Here is a 21035-nt window from a genome sequence, read left to right as displayed (position 1 = left end):
ATGTAGTAAAATCTTAACCTTATAAACTAAAGCTTAAGTTTGCCAAGATTCTGTCTATTAGGTGGGAGCAAATGAAGAATTGGACTTGAGTAGAACTCACGTTCTTATCTCCAGGCTTGGACCTAGCATTATCAGCTAAGACTCCCTAGCCAAAGGTAGCCCATCTTGCTAGATCAGATGGGATGGGTATAGAAACAACTTGGGAGAGATGGTCCCATCAGTACTCCAACTTTCAGCCATGAATGGCTTCAACGGTGAAAGCCAGAAATTTCACTGAGGAGATTTCCAATTTTTGTTTTGAAGAAACCGATATTAAAGCCATACAAACTAAAGCATAAATCACATTTTGTAAAGCAGAGAAATGACTTTCAGAGCTGTTCCGATGAATGGTAGGTTTTTTTTGCCAAGCTTCGGAATCACTGCGTATCCTGTACAATAACAGATTGTCATGTCTTCAGCTTTGAGGCTGTTCATCTGCAGATACAGCTGACTTTTGGCATTGTCCCTGGAGATGGTGAAGCAGCCCTTCACTTTGTCTGAGTAGTAAATACCAGAGGAACCGGAGCTTATGTATGCCACCCATTCCAGTCCTTTCCCTGGAGCCTGTCTCATCCAGTTCATTGAAGAGCCACTAAAGCTGATGCCCGAAGCTTGGCAGGAGAGATGGAGGGATCCTCCAGATCTTCTCACATCCCCTCCAGACTTCACCAACTGTGCCTGCGATTGGACAGCTAAAGTAAAAGGAATTCCAGTGAGCATTTTTGTATACAAGAATTAAAAGGAAAATAAATGGGAATAGGCAGAAAAGAAATACCTCTGAGGACTGCTAGAAAGGACACCAAATTTACCCACAGGATCATTTTTGCTCCCCCCTAATGAATGGAGGGCATTGATAGGAAAGGAAAGTGCTCAAGTTTTGTGTTGGTGGGTATAACCTGATAAGGGATCATGAGGCTTCATAATAATAATAATAATAATAATAATAATAATAATAATAATAATAATAATAATAATAATAACAACAACAACAACAACAATAAAGTTGGAAGGGACCTTGGAGGTCATCTAGTCCAACCCCCTGCTCAGGCAGGAAACCCTATACCATTTCAGACAAATGGCTGTCCAGTCTCTTCTTAAAAACTTCCAGTGTTGGAGCATTCATCACTTCTGAAGGCAGGTTGTTCCACTGGTTAATTGTTCTAACTGTCAGGAAGTTTCTCCTTAGTTCTAGGTTGCTTCTCTCCTTGATTAGTTTCCACCCGTTGCTTCTTGTCCTGCCTTCAGGCGCTTTGGAAAATAGCTTGACTCCCTCTTCTCTGTGGCAGCCCCTGAGATACTGGAACACTGCTATCATGTCCCCCCTCATCCTTCTCTTCATTAAACTAGACATACCCAATTCCAGCAGCCTTTCCTTATATGCTTTAGCCTCCTGTCCCCTGATCATCTTTGTTGCTCTTCTCTGTACTCTTTCTAGAGTCTCAACATCTTTTTTACATCGTGGTGACCAAAACTGGATGCAGTATTCCAAGTGTGGCCTTACCAAGGCATTGTAAATTGGTTTTAAGGGAAATTGTTCCTCAATTTACATATCTCTTGGGATAAAAGAACCTAGCAGATCATTTGGTTACAGATTACTTTGCACACACTTTATACTGTACATTGTGAAATTATTTGCTATGTCCTCTGATTTCAAAGAGTTCACTTGCTAGTAAAATTGTTTTTTGGAGATGGTGAAGCATCTCCAAATTATAAAAGTGTTTCTAGAATGAACACTCAAAGCTAACATGTGCAGATGCATTCATACAGAAGCATGTATGAGCCATATAATAACAGTGTGGAAGGCCATAGGATAAGCTATCATGGTTTGTTAAAGCAAACAGAATTAATTTGATGCAGGGTCAGCAGGAAAGATTTCTAGAGAACAAAGTTTCATGTCGTAACCAAAAAAAATCACTTTCAGGAAATAATTTCAGAATGGAACACTTTATTTGGGAGACTTGAATATGTCACCTTCTGGCCTTCTCCCCAAAATAACAGTGACTTCATCCATGGTTTTGAGGAGAGAACAGTCACTTCTTGAGGAGTTAGTCTTGACATGAGACCATTTCTACCAATTTTCAAGCCAAAAAAATTGAAACCTCACCAGGAAATTCTGGCTTTATTTCCCTTCCCCTCCCCCCATGATCAATCCAATTCTGTGGAACAATATTGTCCTCTGGTGTGCATGATAAGCAAAAGCAGGGCGATGCTTGCATTGAAAGATAGGAATTAAGTCTTGGAAGGCATAGTTGAACTCCTGAAGATGAAATCATGTTGACTGAGAAAGCAAAGCTGTTGTCACCAGACAACACCAGAAATTGGCTTGGGAAGGTTACTGTTCTGGAGAATTTGGAGACCTCATAGGATTATGTTTCAAGGAATTATTGCAACAAATAGATTGAATGATATAGTCTAATCTGTAGTAGTGCATATATATTTACAGAAGGGAAATTGGATCCACTATAACAGAGGCCATGATTTTGTGTGCTTGTTTGTGAGGACCGGTTGCTGGCATGCCGTGGCCCAGTGCTGGTCCAGGAACTGGGGTTGAGGACCTCTGCATTATGAGGGGTAAAAAAAGTAAATGGAAAAACTGAGTAAGTACCTCAGTAGAATTTGATGGAAAAGTTAAAAAAAAAAAAGTTCCTGAAGTGACAGGAGGAAGTAGAATCCTAAGATTAAAAAAATAATAATAATACACTGAGTCCAAAGAAAATGTACATAGTGACATGAGGGAGGAAGATTCAGGAATGAGTGAACGGAGTAAATATCAACCTCTACTGAAAGTGAAATTGAGGGACTCATTAGATGGGTATAAAAAGAAGAAATTTGGACTGCAAGATGAAGACGTGAAGGAAGAATCCTAATGAATAAATCTGCATTTTTCTGCAAATTTGCAGAACTGCTGGGTGAAATGGGCAGTTTTTGCTTTGCTACAGATTTACTTCCTCTTATTGTGTCTCTCGCACAGTAATAGATTGCCGTGTCTTCAGCTTTGAGGCTGCTCATTTGAAGATACAGCTGGCTTTTGGCATTGTCTCTGGAGATGGTGAAGCGTCCCTTCACTTTGTCAGAGTAGTAGATTTCTCCTGCATCGTATTTTATTGTTGCAATCCATTCCAGTGCCTTTCCTGGAGCTTGTCTCACCCAGCTCATCCAGAAGTTGCTGAAGGTGAATCCAGATCCTTGGCAGGAGAGACGGAGGGTCTCTCCAGGTCTTCTCACATCCCCTCCAGACTCCACTAACTGAACCTCAGATTGGACACCTAGAAAGAAAGGTTGGTTAATAAGACCTCCTGCAGGAAAACACAAGAAACTGGGGAATAATCCCTCTCTTTGGAGAGGAAAATAATAATACCTCTGAGGACAACTAACAAGGACATGAAGTTTAGCCAGAGTGGCATTTTGCTTGTCAAAATATCAGATGATTGTTACTGATGGGAAAACATCCAACTAAGCACTCAACCTTTGTGTCTTTGGGTGTTACAGGAGAACAGGAAGATATAGTTCCTTGAACAGGAAGTTGTCACTGAATTTACATAACCCTCAGGATAAAAAAAGCCTTTCCAGAGTTCCTGGGACTTTCTTTTTGCACATGGTTTTCAAATGCTGGGTAAAAAAAAAAACCCTAAGAAAAATGTGAAGCAATAGATTGGTTTTGGAAGACGTAAAACCACATCTTGAACATTCAAGGTGACACATCATACTGCTACTGAATTTACATAGCTTTGGGAATCAAACTGCTAGTCTCTTCTTTGACCTTGTTGATTTAGTGGAGCCTATATTACACAAATGATATTTAGATGATGAATTGTAAAACCATCAAAATAATATCTTTGCTCCATCGGCCCTAAGGAGTCAGCTGGAACCACGGAAGAAGCTGCCGCCCTATACATATACAATCCATCAATCAGTCTATATAACAAAACAAAATAATGCCAGACCTTGAATCATTTCAATCCATTAGGCAAAATTCAAATCTCATCCAAATAGTTATCATGTCTAAAAACACCCATATTATTACACAAGATGGCCAATTTCTTAGCTGCACCAGCCGAAAGTCACAGGTATATCTAAGTGCGAAAGACCCACCATGAATGATCTGGGTGAGACCTCTCCTTCTCCTCTCTTCACCCTATTTTATTTTTTGCCTGTAAAAGTTTAGTTGGAATTAATTTCCTGCCTTGAAAAAGTGGTGTTGGTATGCGTGGGAAGGAAGGCGTCTGAATAAAAGGATAGAACAAAGAGAGAAAAGGAAAAAAAAAAGGTGTCTGGGGAAGATTTTGTAACTTACTGTGGACATCTTGTGGTGAAAAGTTAATATTGCAATTATTTGTTTTTTTCCGGAGATGAGGTGGGCTGGACTTTCAAACTATTCTTGAAGAGTAAAGATAAGCTGAGCCAGCTGTGGGAAATTGTGGGGGTGGATATTGTTTATATATAGCCTCCACTAAAAGATAAAAGGGACTTTCTGCAATTATTATCAAAATGGAGAAACCTCATCTACAACTAAACTGTAAACCTATACTGGAAAAAAATTATGAAGCTACTGAAGAGGTTTGCGCTAAAATGACAAAGATTGTTACAGAAATAAGAACCAGAAGCCTTACTCCAAACCTTTAAACTGATCTCCAGACCTCATCTAACTATGTATAAAATATACTAGAAGAAGAATTAATTGAGATTGAAGGGGAATCTTTTTTTACCTTACAAGCATTTCATCTATATTCTTGAGGATCAGAAGAACCAAAGACTGAGACTGGAACTTTCAAAAGCAACAAGGGTTTAATGACAAAAGAGCTACATGCCCATCACAGAGGACTGGGTGTTTTCTATTGACTCAAATGACATTACAAGTGACAAAGGGAGATCTACTTGCTGAGATAAAAGCTTTGTTATGGAAAATGGTCTGGCACAAAAGGAAAGCCAGAATAAGACTGAAAAGAGAAATTTAAAAGTATTTATAATGGATTAAAAGGCACTGTAGAAATACGGATTGATTTAAGGTTTAAGATTTAGAGTTAGAAGCGAGAGAAAAAGTTGTGATTACCAGAACATATATGTTAAATAGATTAAGAATGTATTTTTGGAATAATAGGTTTATCTGTAGGAAAATTATTTTGTAATGGAATGAATGAAAATGAAAGAGGTTTTACAGTGATTTGGATTGATTTAATAATTAATTGAGTATGTTAAATTAGTAAGATGATGCATTGTGTAATAATATGGGTGTTTTTAGACATGATAACTATTTGGATGAGATTTGAATTTGCCTAATGGATTGAAATGATTCAAGATCTGGCATTATTTTGTTTTGTTATATAAACTGATTGATGGATTGTATATGTATAGGGTAGAGATATATTTTATTTTAACTAGGATAAATATTGAGTAGTGGAAGAAGAAATGAGAGATTTGTGATAAAATAAAGATTTAGGAGATTAAGAAATAAAATACATCTGGAAGGGACATTTGAAGTGATAACATGTTTATTTAAGGTTAAAGTGGACTATGGTAGTTGTAAATTGATAAAGTATAAAAACAGGATTAGGATTTATAGAATTTATGTAGAAATTGATTATTTTAAATATATTATTTGAGGGAAATAAAGAGGGAATATTTAATGTATTTTGTTGTTGTTAATTGCGAAGTCGTGTCCGACCCATCGCGACCCCATGGACAACGCTCTTCCAGGTCTTCCTGTCCTCCACCATCTTCTGGAGTCCATTTAAATTCGCACCTACTGCTTCAGTGACTCCATCCAGCCATCTCATTCTCTGTCGTCCCCTTCTTCTATTGCCCTCAATCTTTCCCAGCATTAGGCTCTTCTCCAGTGAATCCTTCCTTCTCATTAGGTGGCCAAAGTACTTGAGTTTCAACTTCAGGATCTGGCCTTCTAAAGAGCAGTCGGGGTTGATCTCTTCTAGGACTGACCGGTTTGAACGCCTTGCAGTCCAAGGGACTCGCAGGAGTCTTCTCCAGCACCATAGTTCAAAGGCCTCAATTCTTTTGCGCTCAGCCTTTCTTATGGTCCAACTTTCACAGCCATACATTGCAACTGGGAAAACCATGGCCTGGACTATACGCACTTTTGTTGGCAGGGTGATGTCTCTGCTTTTTAGAATGCTGTCTAGATTTGCCATAGCTTTCCTCCCCAGGAGCAAGCGTCTTTTAATTTCTTGGCTGCAGTCCCCATCTGAGGTGATCTTGGAGCCCAGAAAAATAAAATCTGTCACTACCTCCATTTCTTCCCCATCTATTTGCCAGGAATTGAGAGGGCCGGATGCCATGATTTTGGTTTTCTTAATGTTGAGTTTCAAGCCAACTTTTGCACTCTCCTTCTTCACCCGCATCAAGAGGCTCTTTAGTTCCTCTTCACTTTCTGCCATCAGAGTGGTATCATCTGCATATCTTAGGTTGTTGATATTTCTCCCGGCAATCTTAATTCCAACTTTTGATTCATCTAGCCCTGCCTTTCTCATGATGTGCTCTGCATATAAGTTAAATAGGCAGGGCGACAGTATACAGCCTTGCCGGACTCCTTTTCCAATTTTGAACCAATCTGTGGTTCCGTGTTCGGTTCTCACTGTTGCTTCTTGACCCACATATAGGTTTCTAAAGAGACAAATGAGATGGTCTGGTACTCCCATCTCTTTAAGGACTTGCCACAATTTGTTGTGATCCACACAATCAAAGGCTTTTGCATAGTCAATGAAGCAGAAGTAGATTTTTTTCTGGAACTCCCTAGCTTTCTCCATGATCCAGCGTATGTTGGCAATTTGATCTCTAGTTCCTCTGCCTCTTCGAAATCCTGCCTGTACTTCTGGTAGTTCTCGATCCACATACTGCTGGAGTCTAGCTTGTAGGATTTTAAGCATAACTTTACTAGCATGTGAAATGAGTGCAATGGTGCGATAGTTTGAACATTCTTTGGCATTGCCTTTCTTTGGAATTGGAATGTAAACTGACCTTTTCCAATCCTGTGGCCACTGTTGAGTTTTCCAAATTTGCTGGCAAATTGAGTGTAGCACTTTTACTGCATCGTCTTTTAAGATTTTGAATAGCTCAGCTGGAATACTGTCACCTCCACTAGCTTTGTTGTTGCTCAGATTTTCTAAGGCCCATTTCACTTCACATTCTAGGATGTCTGGTTCGAGGTCAATGACTATCTCATTGTGGTTATCTGGGATGTTAAGCTCATTCTTGTATAGTTCTTCTGTGTAGTTTTGCCATCTCTTCTTAATCTCTTCTGCCTCTGTTAGGTCTCTGCCATTTTGGTCCTTTATCATGCCCATCTTTGCATGAAACGTTCCCTTCATATCTCCAATTTTCTTGAAGAGATCTCTGGTCCTCCCTATTCTGTTGTTTTCTTCTATTTCTTTGCACTGTTCATTTAAGAAGGCATTCTTATCTCTTCTAGCTACTCTCTGGAATTCTGCATTCAATTGGGTGTATCTTTCTCTTTCTCCTTTGCCTTTCGCTTCCCTTCTTTCCTCAGCTATTTGCAAAGCTTCCTCAGACAGCCATTTTGCTTTCTTGCATTTCTTTTTCTTTGGGATGGTTTTAGTTGCTACCTCTTGTACAATGTTGCGAACTTCCATCCATAGTTCTTCAGGCACTCTGTCTATCAGATCCAGTTCCTTAAATCTATTTGTCACCTCTACTGTATATTCATCAGGAATATGATTTAGTTCATACCTGAGTGGCCTAGTGCTTTTCCCTACTTTTTTCAATTTAAGCCTAAATTTTGCAACGAGAAGCTCATGATCTGAGCCACAGTCAGCTCCTGGTCTTGTTTTTACTGACTGTATAGAGCTTCTCCATCTTTGGCTGCAGGCACATAGTCAATCTGATTTCTATGTTGACCGTCTGGTGATGTCCATGTGTAGAGCCGTCTCTTGGGTTGTTGGAAAAGAGTGTTTGTTATGACCATCGCATTCTCTTGACAAAATTCTATTAGCCTGTGCCCTGCTTCATTTTGTACTCCAAGTCCAAACTTGCCTGTTATTCCGGTTATCTTTTGGCTTCCTACCTTAGCATTCCAATCCCCCATGATGATAAGGACATCATTTTTTGGTGTTAATTCTATAAGGTGCTGTAGGGCTTCATAGAACCGGTCAATTTCATCCTCTTCAGCACCAGTGGTTGGAGCATAGATTTGGACTACTGTGATATTGAATGGTTTGCCTTGGATTCGAATAGAGATCATTCTGTCATTTTGAGGATTGTATCCCAGTATTGCTTTTCCTATTCTTTTATTGACTATGAAGGCTACTCCATTTCTTCTGAGGGATTCTTGCCCACAGTAGTATACCTGATGGTCATCTGAGTTAAATTCACCCATTCCTGTCCATTTTAGTTCGCTGATTCCTAAGATGTCGATGTTCAGTCTTGTCATCTCTTTTTTGACTACGTCTAGCTTGCCTTGATTCATGGATCTTACATTCCAGGTTCCTATGGAGAAAAAATCTTTACAGCATCGGACTTTCCTTTCACCACCAGATATATCCACAGCTGAGCGTCCTTTCGGCTTTGGCCCAGTGCTTCATTCTTTCTGGCGCTACTAGTACTAGCCCTCTGCTCTTCCCCAGTAGCATATTGGACACCTTCCGACCTGAGGGGCTCATCTTCCAGCGTCATATCTTTTTTGCCTTTTAGTACTGTCCATGGGGTTTTCATGGCAAAGATACTGGAGTGGTTTGCCATTTCCTTCTCCAGTGGATCACATTTTGTCAGAACTCTCTGCTATAACCTGTCCGTCTTGGGTGGCCCTGCACGGCATAGCTTATAGCTTCATTGAGTTACGCAAGCCCCTTCGCCACGACAAGGCAGTAATCCATAAAATGTATTTACTTGGGTTATTTTATATGGTTTTGTTGTTGGATATTTGACTGCCCCAGCACCACGGTGTGTCTCGAGCACTTTGTTGTAAAAGTTAAAAATCAATAAAATTTGTTTTTAAAAAATAAAATAAATATGAATCAATTCCCATCAAAATTTTAGTCATGGGGATGCTACAAAGTGTGAAAAATGATCATATGTCACTTTTTTCAGTACCGTTGTAACTTCTAACAGTCACTAAACAAATGGTTGTACGCTGAGCGTTACCTGTATGGAAAGCACATTTGGAAGTTTTGTGATTGGCTACAATTTGATTTTCTATCCTCTAGTTCTGCTTATAGAAAATATGCTTTGTGAGTTAGCATTGGCTTCTCATTTCTGGCTCTCTGTCTTTCTCTGTCTTTATCACTCTATTTGTGAAATCTTTTCAGGAAAGACAATGTTTATGGTGCTTTTGCATGATTCCTCACAATAATTATGTACCAGTTCAAGCTCTGGTTATTGGGTGAACTTGGAAAATGTCTTTGAGATATGGAAGGTTTCTGCTTTGCTTCAGATTCACTTCCTCTCACTGTGTCTCTCGTACAGTAATAGACAGCCGTGTCCTCTGGTTTGAGGCTGTTCATTTGAAGATACATCTGGCTTTTGGCATTGTCCCTGGAGATGGTGAAGCGCCCCTTCACTTTGTCTGAGTAGAACTTTCCACTGGAATCAGTGTATATGAATGCTACCCATTCAAGTCCTTTCCCAGCAGCCTGTCTCACCCAACCCATGTGGTAGCCACCAAAGTTGAATCCAGAAGCTTGGCAGGAGAGACGGAGGGACTCTCCAGGTCTTCTCACATCTCCCCCAGACTCCACCAACTGAACCTCAGATTGGACACCTAGAAATAAAGGTTGCTTAATAAGACCTCCTGCAGGTAACCCAAGAAACTGAAGAATAACCTCTCTCTTTGGAAGAGAAAACAATACCTTTGAGGACAACTAACAAGGACATGAGGTTTAGCCAGAATGCCATTTCTGCTTGCTCAAAAATTGCACGATTCTTATTGATGAGAAAACAGGCAAGTACCCAACCTTTAAGATGTTGAGTGTAGCAGGAGAGCAGGATGATATGGTTCCTTTGAACAGGAAGCTGTCAATGAATTTACATATTCCTCAGGATAAAAGACACCCAGGCTGCTTTGAACTTCTAGAGTGCCTTCATCCTTCATTGAAGACATGCTTAAAAACTCCTAACATTAATCAAAGCAGATTTTTTTTTTAATCCTTAAGGAATATGTGAAGCAAGAGATTGCTTTTGTAAGAAGGAAAGTCATATCTTGAAAGTTCAACCTGATGCATCATTTGAACATTTAGGGAATATAAATATGGACAAATAACTAGTATCTAGTGCTCTACTACTTTGCATGATAGTGATGTAAATCACTGATAACCATTTTGTGTTCTTTTCGTAGGCAAGACAACAATTTTCCTTCTCTTTCTCCCCATAGAAAATGGGATTGGCACCCTTCCCTTCCCTTCCCTTCCCTTCCCTTCGCTTCCCTTCCCTAGCACTGGCACTCTCTGTGTAAATATTCACCAATATTAAATATATGCCCATATTCTTACATGCACATATATTTTTTCTGCATCTTTCTTTCACCCCAAGTCATAGTTAGGAATGAACAAAAAGAGCAGGCAGTGAACTAAGGAAGAGGAACTTTCTCAAATGAATCAAGCTTGGTCTGAAAATGAAAAAGGAAGAAAGGGAGTTATAGAAAGTCTTTTGGGAGAGGATGGTCTTCAGGGACCTGTTGAGTGATAGTTCGGAAGCAGCAGAGGAAACCATCTGGCTAACAGCTGAAACCACACTTTCATTTTTAGTAAGGTAGAGAATGTCAATTTGTTAGACACTGCTGCCCTCTTTTGCAAAGCAAGTAGAAGGGAGCCATCAGGCTAAAGGTCTGAAGACACTTTCATTATGTGGGAAAGAAAACACGGCATGGGACAATGTTTCTGATCTCCAGGAGTTCTCCAGAGTTTCCAGGTTGAATAGAATGAGCTCATTAGCCCCACCTTAAGAAATAAATAAAAAATAGTATGATATATTTATTCACTTGGAATTAGTTTTCAAAGTGTCATTTTGAAAATATTTAATTTATCCATTTAATTGATAAAGCAAACAATATACAACACACACACACACACACAAAAACACACACATATATGTGTGTGTGTGTGTGCGTGCGTGTGTGTGTATGTGCGTGTGTTGAGTTCTTTTTGATGCGCCCTGTCGGCCCAAATATGGGAGGAAGAAATATATATATATATACATGTACAGACACACATTTCTAAATATATGCACTTATTTCCTTAGAGCTAGCAAATACTCATATTTCTTAGATATAATGTGTAGTTCAGCCCTGATGAAATTGCTGTCAATGAAGTAGAATTCTCTACAGTGACTGATTAGATTCTTTCCATCCCTACAATCCCATCTGCATACTCTAATGGTTTGAAAAACCAATACACATCTGGATATGCTGAAGAGAATGGGAAGAGCAAAGGTTATATAACTCTTAGAACAGTGTTTCTCAACCTTGACAATTTTAAGACATGTGGACTTCAACTCCCAGAAATCCACAGCCAGCATTGCTGGCTGTGGAATTCTGGGAGTTGAACTCCACATGCCTTAAAATTGTCAAGGTTGAGAAACACTGTCTTAGAACTTGTTAATCAACCCAACTACCAGGGCTCTGTATCTCTTAATCCTTCTCCATGACAAGGATGTTTCAGCCAGTTCTTCAGAAAACAAATAGGAGAAAAGAAACAAAAGAACAAGAGAAAGAAGAAGCAAATAGCATGCCATGTGCTGTTCTGAATAGGAGCAGCCTCTCTGAAGTCTAGTACTACTTGTTGTTGAGCTGGAAGAATAACTTGTTCACCTTTGCAGACTATGATGGTCTGAAAGAAGAACCAAGTTACCTCTGTTCATTAATGTGAAAAGATAAAAATCTCTTCAAGCAAAGACCAAGAAACAACTAGGTTTTTCACACTTCCTCCTTTGCTTTATCTCACTGTGGCTTTCGTGCACAGTAATATGTGGCTGAGTCTGCAGCTGTCAGGGAACTCATTGTCAAATAATACTCGTTGCGGGAGTCATCGGCAGACAAGGCTGCTCGGCTTTGGAGGGATGAGGCATAGAATGTTCTCCACTCGTCAGCATACCAGTCTATCTGGCCCACCCATTCCAGTCCTTTTCCTGGAGCCTGGCGGATCCATTCCCACCACACACTCTTGATAGAGTTCCCCGTCACTTTGCAGGTTAATCTAAAGGATTCTCCAGGACTCACTGTTCCTGGTCCAGATTCCACAAGTTGGACAGTGGAGTGGACATCTAAATGAATGACAAAGCAGGAATTAGTACACAACTCTGCTTTTGTTTTATCTCATTGTTGAGGTCTATCTTGAAGATACTCACACACAGGAGCAGATACTACACAAAGAAGAAGAAGAAGAATGGCAAGATCCATTGGGCAGTGAGAAATACAATCTTTCTTTACAGCAATGATACTTTGGGTCTGGGATGCTCCTTGGTGTGACTGTGATTATTTAAAGGAGAAACAGCTCAGTGATCTCATTTGCATCTGAGTTTCAAGTGGAAGTTAAAACCACTTTATAAGAATGTAGGTTAAGTCCACCAGTTAGTCCTAGCCCTGAAGTGGGACATTGATTGTGGTTTCATATATGTAAAGAAGTATGGATGGCGAAATGAGAGATGGTGCTTTGGGAATGAGTAGAATGGCTTAAATCAATCAATGAGTTTCAGTCCACAATAGAACTTTAACCATGGTTTCACTTCTAAAATCCCAACTATTTGTCATGATTTAATTTGGATTAATACAGGACTATTGAATATGGACTAGATGGCAATAAATAATCTTTTTTCTCTTTGCTTCCCTCTTGTAGATCTGCAAGTGGATTAACTCCATCAGTGAATCCTACCTAGCCCAGAAAGGAGATTTTGTGGTTTCCAGGAAATCAGTTCACCACCAAACATTTTCTTTGAAAAAGTTGAATAAGTTACTTTGTGGTCTTCAAAAATATTCAGTTTGCCCTTGAATATGGTTAAAAAGAAGAGAAAAATTCTGGATATAAATGTACATTAGTATTTTGTGTATATTAAGTAGTATACTATCTTCTTATTTCTTTTCTTTTTTTCCTTTTTCTTTTCTTTGATTTTTTTTTCTTTTTTTAAGATATGAGAAATGTAAAAGTGTTGGGATGGCCAGTATGAGGAAAAAAACTTAAATACTTATTTGTAATGAAAATCTTAACCACTAAGAATGTTTTGAATATTGTGGGGAAAGCAAATTTAAATAAGAATTTTAAACAGGATCTATGATAAGGCAGTCAAGATGATCAGTTAGAAAAGAAGTTTTATATCAATGTGGTGTCATGGTTCCGGCTAATGAAACACTTCAAAGAACTTCCAGGCATTGATTTTCCTAAAAGTCTTTTATTACATTACAAAATGTCGGCATGACATAACGAAGGAATACTAAGATCTAAATTCTCTTCCCCTGAGCAATTAATTATCAGCATGTTTCCTCCCTAAATTTGCTGTCATATATCATGTTCTCCAATTAGTGTGAAGGGCAAAGGTTCCCTTCCTCTCTCTTTTGCGGGCTATTCCCTCCTTTCCCCTCTGCTCTACATTAACTCTAAAAATACCAGACAGTTCTGCATATTTTGTCAAAGCAAGAATATACAGTATTTGCAGCGTTGACATGTGGTTATTATTTGCAGAAATATTAAAAAAAAATGTCTACATTTAATTGTTATTTATCCAACTAATAAGAATTGTATTAATTCAAGGATGGCAAAAGAGAACATTTTTGGAAGAAGAGAACATCAAGAAAAGTCAATGGCCTATAGAAGTATAGAAACTAATTGCTATTGATTGTTTTTTTTTTTAATAACAACAACATTGTGATCTTTACCAAATATTAAGGTGATTATGTAAAAAAATAATAAAACATATTTTTAAAAAAATCAGTTTGCCTTGTGTTCAAGAAAGAAGGACTATACTGAACTCAGCTTTGGTTTTATGAAAAGAATAGTAGCTTCTTGAGAAACTTGACTGACATGTGATAGCAATAGCACTTAGACTTATATATCTCTTCACAGTGCTTTACAGCCCTCTCTAAGCAGTTTAAAGAGTCAGCATATTGCCCCCAACAAGCTGAGTCCTTATTTTATCCAGCTTGGAAGTATGGAAGGCTGAGTCAACCTTGAGCCAGTGATACTCAAACTGCTGAACTGCTGGCAGCTGGCAGTCAGTAGAAGTAGCCTGCAGTGCTGCATTCTAACCACTGCCCACATCAAGATGATCTCTATGAATTTTCAAGCCAGCAACCAAGGGAATAATTAGGCTCAAAATTGAAATCTCATCAAAACTTGTGATGTGATTTGCCTTCCCCTCCCCCTATGAACAATCCAATTATGTGGGACAATAGTGACCCCTGGTGTAAAAGGTCTGGTTCTCCAGGGAGATGCTTGCTTTGAAAGAGAGGAAGTAAGTGTAGGAAGGCATAGCTGAACTCCTGAAGATCAAAACAGCTACAATGAGAAATCAAAACTGCTCTTTGATTTTCTCATCAGAAATATCCATGGGAAGGTTACTGCTCTGGAGAATTTGGAGAGGGCAAAGTTCTCATTTTGATCTTTCTAATAAAGCCATCAGACACTAAGGTCCAAAGGAGATCAGGATTCCTTTTACAAAGTTAGGCAAGGCTGCCTTGTTTTTCCTTTGTCCTAGCTCAGCTCATAGAAAATTAGGATGAAAAACATGAAATTAATCGAGGAGAGAAGGAATCTAGAACTAACTGTGAGAACCATCAACCAGTGGAATGGCTTGCCTTCAGAAGTTGTGGGTGCAGAAAAAGAGACAAGAGAAATTGACAGCCATTTGCCTGAAATGGTATAGGGTTTTCTGCTCAAGCACAGGGTTGGACTCGAAGACCTCCAAGGTCCCTTCCAACTCTGACTGACATGGGATAGCAATAGCATATACTGCTTCACAGTGCTTTACACCCCTCTCTAAGCAGTTTACAGAGTCAGCCTATTGCCTATTGCCCCCAACAATCTGGGCCTTCATTTTACCAACCTTGGAAGGATGGAAGGCTGAGTCAACCTTGAGCCAGTCAGAATTGAACTGCCAAACTGTAGGCAGCCAGGAGTCAGCAGAAGTAGTCTGCAGTACTGCATTCTAACCACTGCGCCACCATGGCTCAAGACTCTAGAACAGGGGATGAGAAGTAGCAGTTCTTATTCAAGAATCTCTGGTAGCCATTATCAGTGCTATTCCACACAGTTTGATGGTTATGCAATCCTTTTCCTGAACCTTGTCTCATGGGAGAAGTTGGACTTGTTTCTCTTGTACTAACCTCCCTGTTGGTACACTCTTCCTGCTGTAAATATTTCCTTCAGAATTCCCAGTTATTAAATATACAGCTTTTCCATCAACTGGGTACACATCCAAAGATGGTGGATATACATTTAGAGAAGGGAGATTGAATGAACTATTAGAGGTAAGAAAAGAAAATGGAAAACTAAGCTGGTAATTACCAGGGAAACGTCAATGTGATTGACAGGTCAAAAAAAAGCAGTAACTTAAATGACAGTAAGAAACAAAATCCGAATATTTCAAAGAAATAAATATGGATCAAGGGTATGAAGAAATGTGAGCAGTGAAATGAAGGAGGAGGTTTGAGGAATGACTAGATCAGTTGATGGTGAACCTTTTAGAGACCAAGTGCCCAACTCCCCTTATGCTGCGTTCATGGGTTTGATAGGGATGAGAGGAGAGAAGGTGTAGAGAGGAAGTAGGGTATTGAGAGGAGAGGGGGAGGGGAAAAGAGTAGGAGGGGAGGAGAGAAAGAGGAGGGAAGTAGGGAATGTTTTAAGAAAGGGTGGACACAGCCTGGGGGGAATGGGCGGGTCGCACCAATGGTTATGAATTTATCTTATTTTAAAATTATATTGTATTTTTATAATGTTTAAATGGAAAAAATAAAAAATTTCAATTAAAAAAAAAAAGAGACCAAGTGCCCAAACTGCAACCCAAAACCCACTTATGTATCATTGGGTGCCGGGTGGATGTGGCCCATTGGGTGGGCATGGCTGCAGTGGTAACAGCAGACTGGGTGGGACTAAAAAGTTTAATCAATCAATTCCAACTTTGCGAGATCTTTTTTTTCCCATGAGAAGTTGAAATTGATTTATTGATTAAACTTTTTTTTTTGCACATGGCAGCAGAGGCCTAAAGCGAAAAGGTTTTATAAAACCCAGCTGAAGCCCTAGGACTGGGGTGATGGCGCGCGTGCCCACAGAGAGGGCTCTGCATGCCACCTGTGACATGCGTGCCATAGGTTCACCACCACGGGACTAGATTGACTAAGTATCACTCAATATGAAATGGAGGTGAGGAGCTGATTGTCAGAAAATAAAAAGAAGAATCTTTTTGTAAAGAAAAATGAAGGTTGAATTTCAAATTAAAACCTGGGAGAAGAATACTAATAATGAATCTGTATTTCTAATGTAAGAGAAATTTACAAAACTGCTTTGTGAAATGGGCAGTTTTTGCTTTGCTTCAGATTCACTTCCTCTCACTGTGTCTCTGGCACAGTAATAGACTGCCGTGTCTTCAGCTTTGAGGCTGTTCATCTGCAGATACATCTGGCTTTTGGCATTGTCTCTGGAGATGGTGAAGCGGCCCTTCACTTTGTCTGAGTAGAACTTTTGACTGGAATCAGGATAGATGTATGCCACCCATTCCAGTCCTTTCCCTGGAGCCTGTCTCACCCAGCCCATGCTATAGCTGCTGAAGGTGAATCCAGAGGCTTGGCAGGAGAGACGAAGGGACTCTTCAGGTCTTCTCACATCCCCTCCAGACTCCATTAACTGGATCTCAGATTGGACACCTAGAAGGAAAAGTTGTTTAATAAGACCCAATAGTGTAATATATAAAAAGGCGGAGTAAACCATCTCTTTGGAAATGAAACTAATACCTGTGAGGACTAGGAGTAAAGACATAAAGTTTAGCCAGAGTGCCATATTTCCTTGCTCAGAGGATTCCTATTGACTGCAAAGCATCCAGAGAAGCACTCAACATTTGTGTCTTTGGGTGTAGCAGGAGAGCAGGATGATATGGTTCCTTTGGACAGGAAGCTGTCACTCAATTTACATAGCCCTCAGGATAAAAGAGCTACATGCTAGGACCTTCTAAACCTCCACTTAAAAAATGCTGAAAAAGTCCCAACATTAGTCAAAGCGGACAATTTTGAACTTCTAATCAATACATGAAGCATCAGGTTTATTCTGTAAGAAGTAAAGCCTTGACAATCCAAAGTGATACCTCATTTGAGCAGGAAATTGCTCCTGAATTTGCATAACTTTGGGATCAAAATGCCACTCTCTGTTTTGACCTTGTAGATTTCCTTAATGTATAATAATAATAATAATAATAATAATAATAATAATAATCATCCACATCTGCCTATCCCAGGTCCTGGGTAAGGACTCAATAGGTAGACAAAATGCCAAATCCAGTCTGAACATCTGGCTGTGCGATGATCGATAATAATAATAATAAAGTTGGAAGGGACCTTGGAGGTCATCTAGTCCAACGCCCAGCTCAGGCAGGAAACCCTATACCATTTTGGAGAAATGGCTGTCCAGTCTCTTCTTAAAAACTTCCAATGTTGGAGCATTCACTGCTTCTGGAGGCAGGTTGTTCCACTAGTTAATTGTTCTAACTGTCAGGAAGTTTCTCCTTAGTTCTAGGTTGCTCCTCTCCTTGATTAGTTTCCATCCATTGCTTCTTGTCCTGCCTTCAGATGCTTTGGAGAATAGCTTGACTCTTGCTTCTTTATGGCAACCCTTAAGATATTGGAACATGGCTATCATCCTTCTCTTCATTAAACTAGACATACCCAATTCCAGCAACCGTTCCTTATAGGTTTTAGCCTCCCGTCCCCTAATCATCTTTGTTGCTCTTCTTTGTACTCTTTCAACATTTTTTTTACATTGTGGTGACCAAAACTGGATGCAGTATTCCAAGTGTGGCCTTACCAAGGCATTGTAAAGTGGTATTAATACTTCACATGATCTTGATTCTATCCCTCTGTTAAATGCAGCCTAGCACTGTGTTGGCTTTTTTGTCAGCTGCAGCACACTGCTGGCTCTAGTGATTGTCCACTAGAACGCCAAGATCCCTCTCACAGTTACTACTATTGAGCAAGGTACCACCTATACTATACCTGTACATTTGGTTTTTCTTATCTAAACGCAGAACCTTACTTTAGATTTATTAATACATTCTAATAAATAATAAAAAGGGTAAAATGTTAAAATTGTTACACAAAGAGGTAAGATTTTTTCAAGGGAGAAAGTAAAATGTTATTTTGCAAAAGTTCCAACTGAGAAAAGTGTTTCTAGAATCAACAGTGACGCACAGACACACCCTTACAGAAGTATTTATTAGCCACCTAAGAGACAGACTGGGAGGATATGTGACAGTCCATCCATTATTGATAAGATCCCATGGTTTGTTAAAGCAAACAGACTAAATGTGATGCAGGCTCACAGAGGAAGAAGATACACTGGTGTCTGTTGCAACCCGAGAAGTCACTTCCCAAAAATGACTTCATATTTACTTTGAGTAAGTTGAATAAGTCACCTTGTGGTCTTCCAGAAATACAATTTCCTTTATGTTCAAGAATGGAGGTTGGTAATGACATCAGCCTTGGTTTTATGGAGAAGATAGTAATTTCTTGAGAAGCATTCCAGGCATGGAACAATTCCTACATTTTTTTTTTCCTGTGGAGTCTTTGTTCTACCTTCTCTCTTCCCTTTCTTTTACAAACTTCAATTTTCCTAGACATCATCATTTTTTCCCCATAGTCTATCCTAATTGCATTCTTCAAATCTATGAGTTCCTCCTTGTTGGCCCACTTATGAAAATGAACACATCAATGTAGAGTTGAGTAGAGCCTCAACTGCAAACAATTTCCTCTCTTTTCTTTACCATGAAATGGCCATCATTCACATCTGGGGGAAGCTACATCAACCTGTTGTTTCTGACTTACCCTGACTGAGCAGTGGACTATCATTGTGGTCTCTTCCTTCCCCTCTGAGTATGCTGCAGCTGAACTGCCTAGTGGTGTTTCCATAAACAAAAGGAGGTTTTGCATTGCCTTTTCTCACGGTGTGGCTGGCTCTCTTGTACAGTAATAGAAAGCAGAGTCTTCAGGTTTGAGGGAGTTCATTTGCAGGTAGATTGTGTTGGAGGCATCTCTCCTGGAGATGGTGAAGCGTCCTTTCATCGAGTCAGCTTAGTACACGGGGCTCTGATCACCTGTGTTGTCTACCCATGCAACCCATTCCAGTCCTTTCCCAGGAGTTTGTCTCACCCAGTGCATTTCATCTCTCCTGAATGTGGTTCCAGAATACTGACAGGAGAGATGGAGGCACTGACCAGACCTTTTAGTGTCTCCTCCGGATTCCACCAACTGGACCTCCAAGTGGATACCTGGACAGAAGGATATAATATTCCATTTTTTTCATATGACTTCACAGACAAATGCCATCTTTTTTTCCCCCTCTAGTTCAAAGGTAGACTTTGAGTTGCAAACAGGCTTAGAACAATTCCAGATTTTGTAGCTGAAATACGGCAGCCAAATCACCAATCGTGGTCTTTCGTTTGCCAAATAAAGCTGCTAACATGCTAGCAGAGGTGACAAGCTCCTAAGATTCAACCCACTTCCAATCCTGCTATTAAAGTCCCCAAATCTGTCTGAAAATAATCTGAAAGGTTGTCAGTGAAATCCATCCAGTTGAATGTGCAAGCATTTTCAGATGTTCTTGTTCTGAGTTTGATTTTGCAGATTTGGAGAAATTTTAAAAAGAGAATGAAAATGTTTTGACTCCCCAACCCCCCCCCCCACTTTAACTACAAGTCTTGTATCTGCCCCCAAATGGAAAAGAGGGGGGGGAGATTTAGATCACCCCCTTTCTTCATCACTCTCCCCTGTAGTCTTATCTGAAAGTTGAGACACCATCTTACAAGTCTGAATCAACAGATGCTGCCCATCCCTGTATGTGTGTGTGTGTGTGTGTGTGTATTTCCCTGTCATATATAAAAAGAGGAAAGATTACCTGTGAAGACAGTTGCAAGGAGAACTAACTGCAGCCAAATCATTATTTTTGAGTTCCTCTCACTTGGTAAAAAAACAAAACAAAAAAAAACACTGCATTTATTTCTCTGGATGGTGTTGTGGGTGGAAGGATGGATGCAAAGTTTTGTTTTGTTTTTTTTTAAAGCAAGTATCTCCATATTTGCATAAACCTTCAGATAAAGAGGATCATGAAAACCATTTGGAATTAATCATTCAGAAAAAAAAGATAGTTTTGAGAAAACCCAGAAAGCCCTTTTGGGTCAAGAATGCAACGTTTTCATAAGCACACAACCTGTTATTGCACCTGGGAAATAGATGCAAGATATTGCTATATCACAGGATTCTTTTCAGAATTGTATCACTTATCTGCAGAACTTCGTAAGGCCAAGGTGGGGAGAAGTCAGAGGACTGTGTGAGATGGCATAGTCTCATATCTTGTCCTTAGCTAAATGGGAAACATCAGTAAACACAGCCATGTTCATCTTTGTAAAACTCAGGAAAATAATAATAACAACAACAACAACAACAACAACAACAACAACAACAATAATAATAATAATAATAAATAAATAAAGTTGAAAGGGACCATGGAGGTCATCGAGTCCAACCCCCTGCTCAGACAGGAAACCCTACACCATTTCAGACAAACGGCTGTCCAGTCGTTGGAGCATTCACAGCTTCTGAAGGCAGGTTGTTCCATTGATTAATCGTTCTAACGGTCAGGAAATTTCTCCTTAGTTCTAGGTTGCTTCTTTCCTTGATTAGTTTCCATCTGTTGCTTCTTGTCCTGCCTTCAGGTGCTTTGGAGAATAGCTTGACTCCCTCTTTGTGGCAGCCCCTGAGATATTGGAACACTGTTATCATGTCCCCCCTCGTCCTTCTCTTCATTAAACTAGACATACCCAATTCCAGAAACTGTTCCTCATATGTTTTA

General features: G+C 39.6%; 1 protein-coding gene and 2 gene segments (V, D, J or C); all 3 read right to left on the bottom strand.

Annotated features, from left to right (window-relative positions):
- Positions 1 to 1984: 1984 nt before the first annotated feature.
- LOC120303590 lies at positions 1985 to 3516 on the bottom strand. The segment is given in 3 exon segments: positions 1985 to 2107; positions 2977 to 3305; positions 3398 to 3516. Coding segments are annotated over 3 exon segments (498 nt in total).
- A 5807-nt stretch (positions 3517 to 9323) lies between these two features.
- Positions 9324 to 12456, bottom strand: LOC120303589. The gene is made up of 4 exons (XM_039333322.1): positions 12343 to 12456; positions 11940 to 12258; positions 9852 to 10000; positions 9324 to 9763 (listed from the first exon to the last, which is right to left on the bottom strand). The coding sequence occupies exons 1-4, from the start codon at positions 12392 to 12394 to the stop codon at positions 9324 to 9326; spliced, it is 960 nt and encodes a 319-aa protein (XP_039189256.1). The 5' UTR covers positions 12395 to 12456.
- Positions 12457 to 16412: 3956 nt separating this feature from the next.
- Positions 16413 to 17039, bottom strand: LOC120303587. The segment is given in 2 exon segments: positions 16413 to 16846; positions 16934 to 17039. Coding segments are annotated over 2 exon segments (480 nt in total).
- Between the last annotated feature and the right edge of the window lie 3996 nt (positions 17040 to 21035).

This window comes from Crotalus tigris, unplaced genomic scaffold (genome assembly GCF_016545835.1).
Source record: "Crotalus tigris isolate CLP2741 ecotype Arizona unplaced genomic scaffold, ASM1654583v1 scf7180000024473.799607, whole genome shotgun sequence".
NCBI classification, from domain to species: Eukaryota; Metazoa; Chordata; class Lepidosauria; order Squamata; family Viperidae; genus Crotalus; species Crotalus tigris.
Note: the sequence above shows the minus strand (reverse complement) of the source record. Positions and strands in the feature narration are given on the sequence as shown.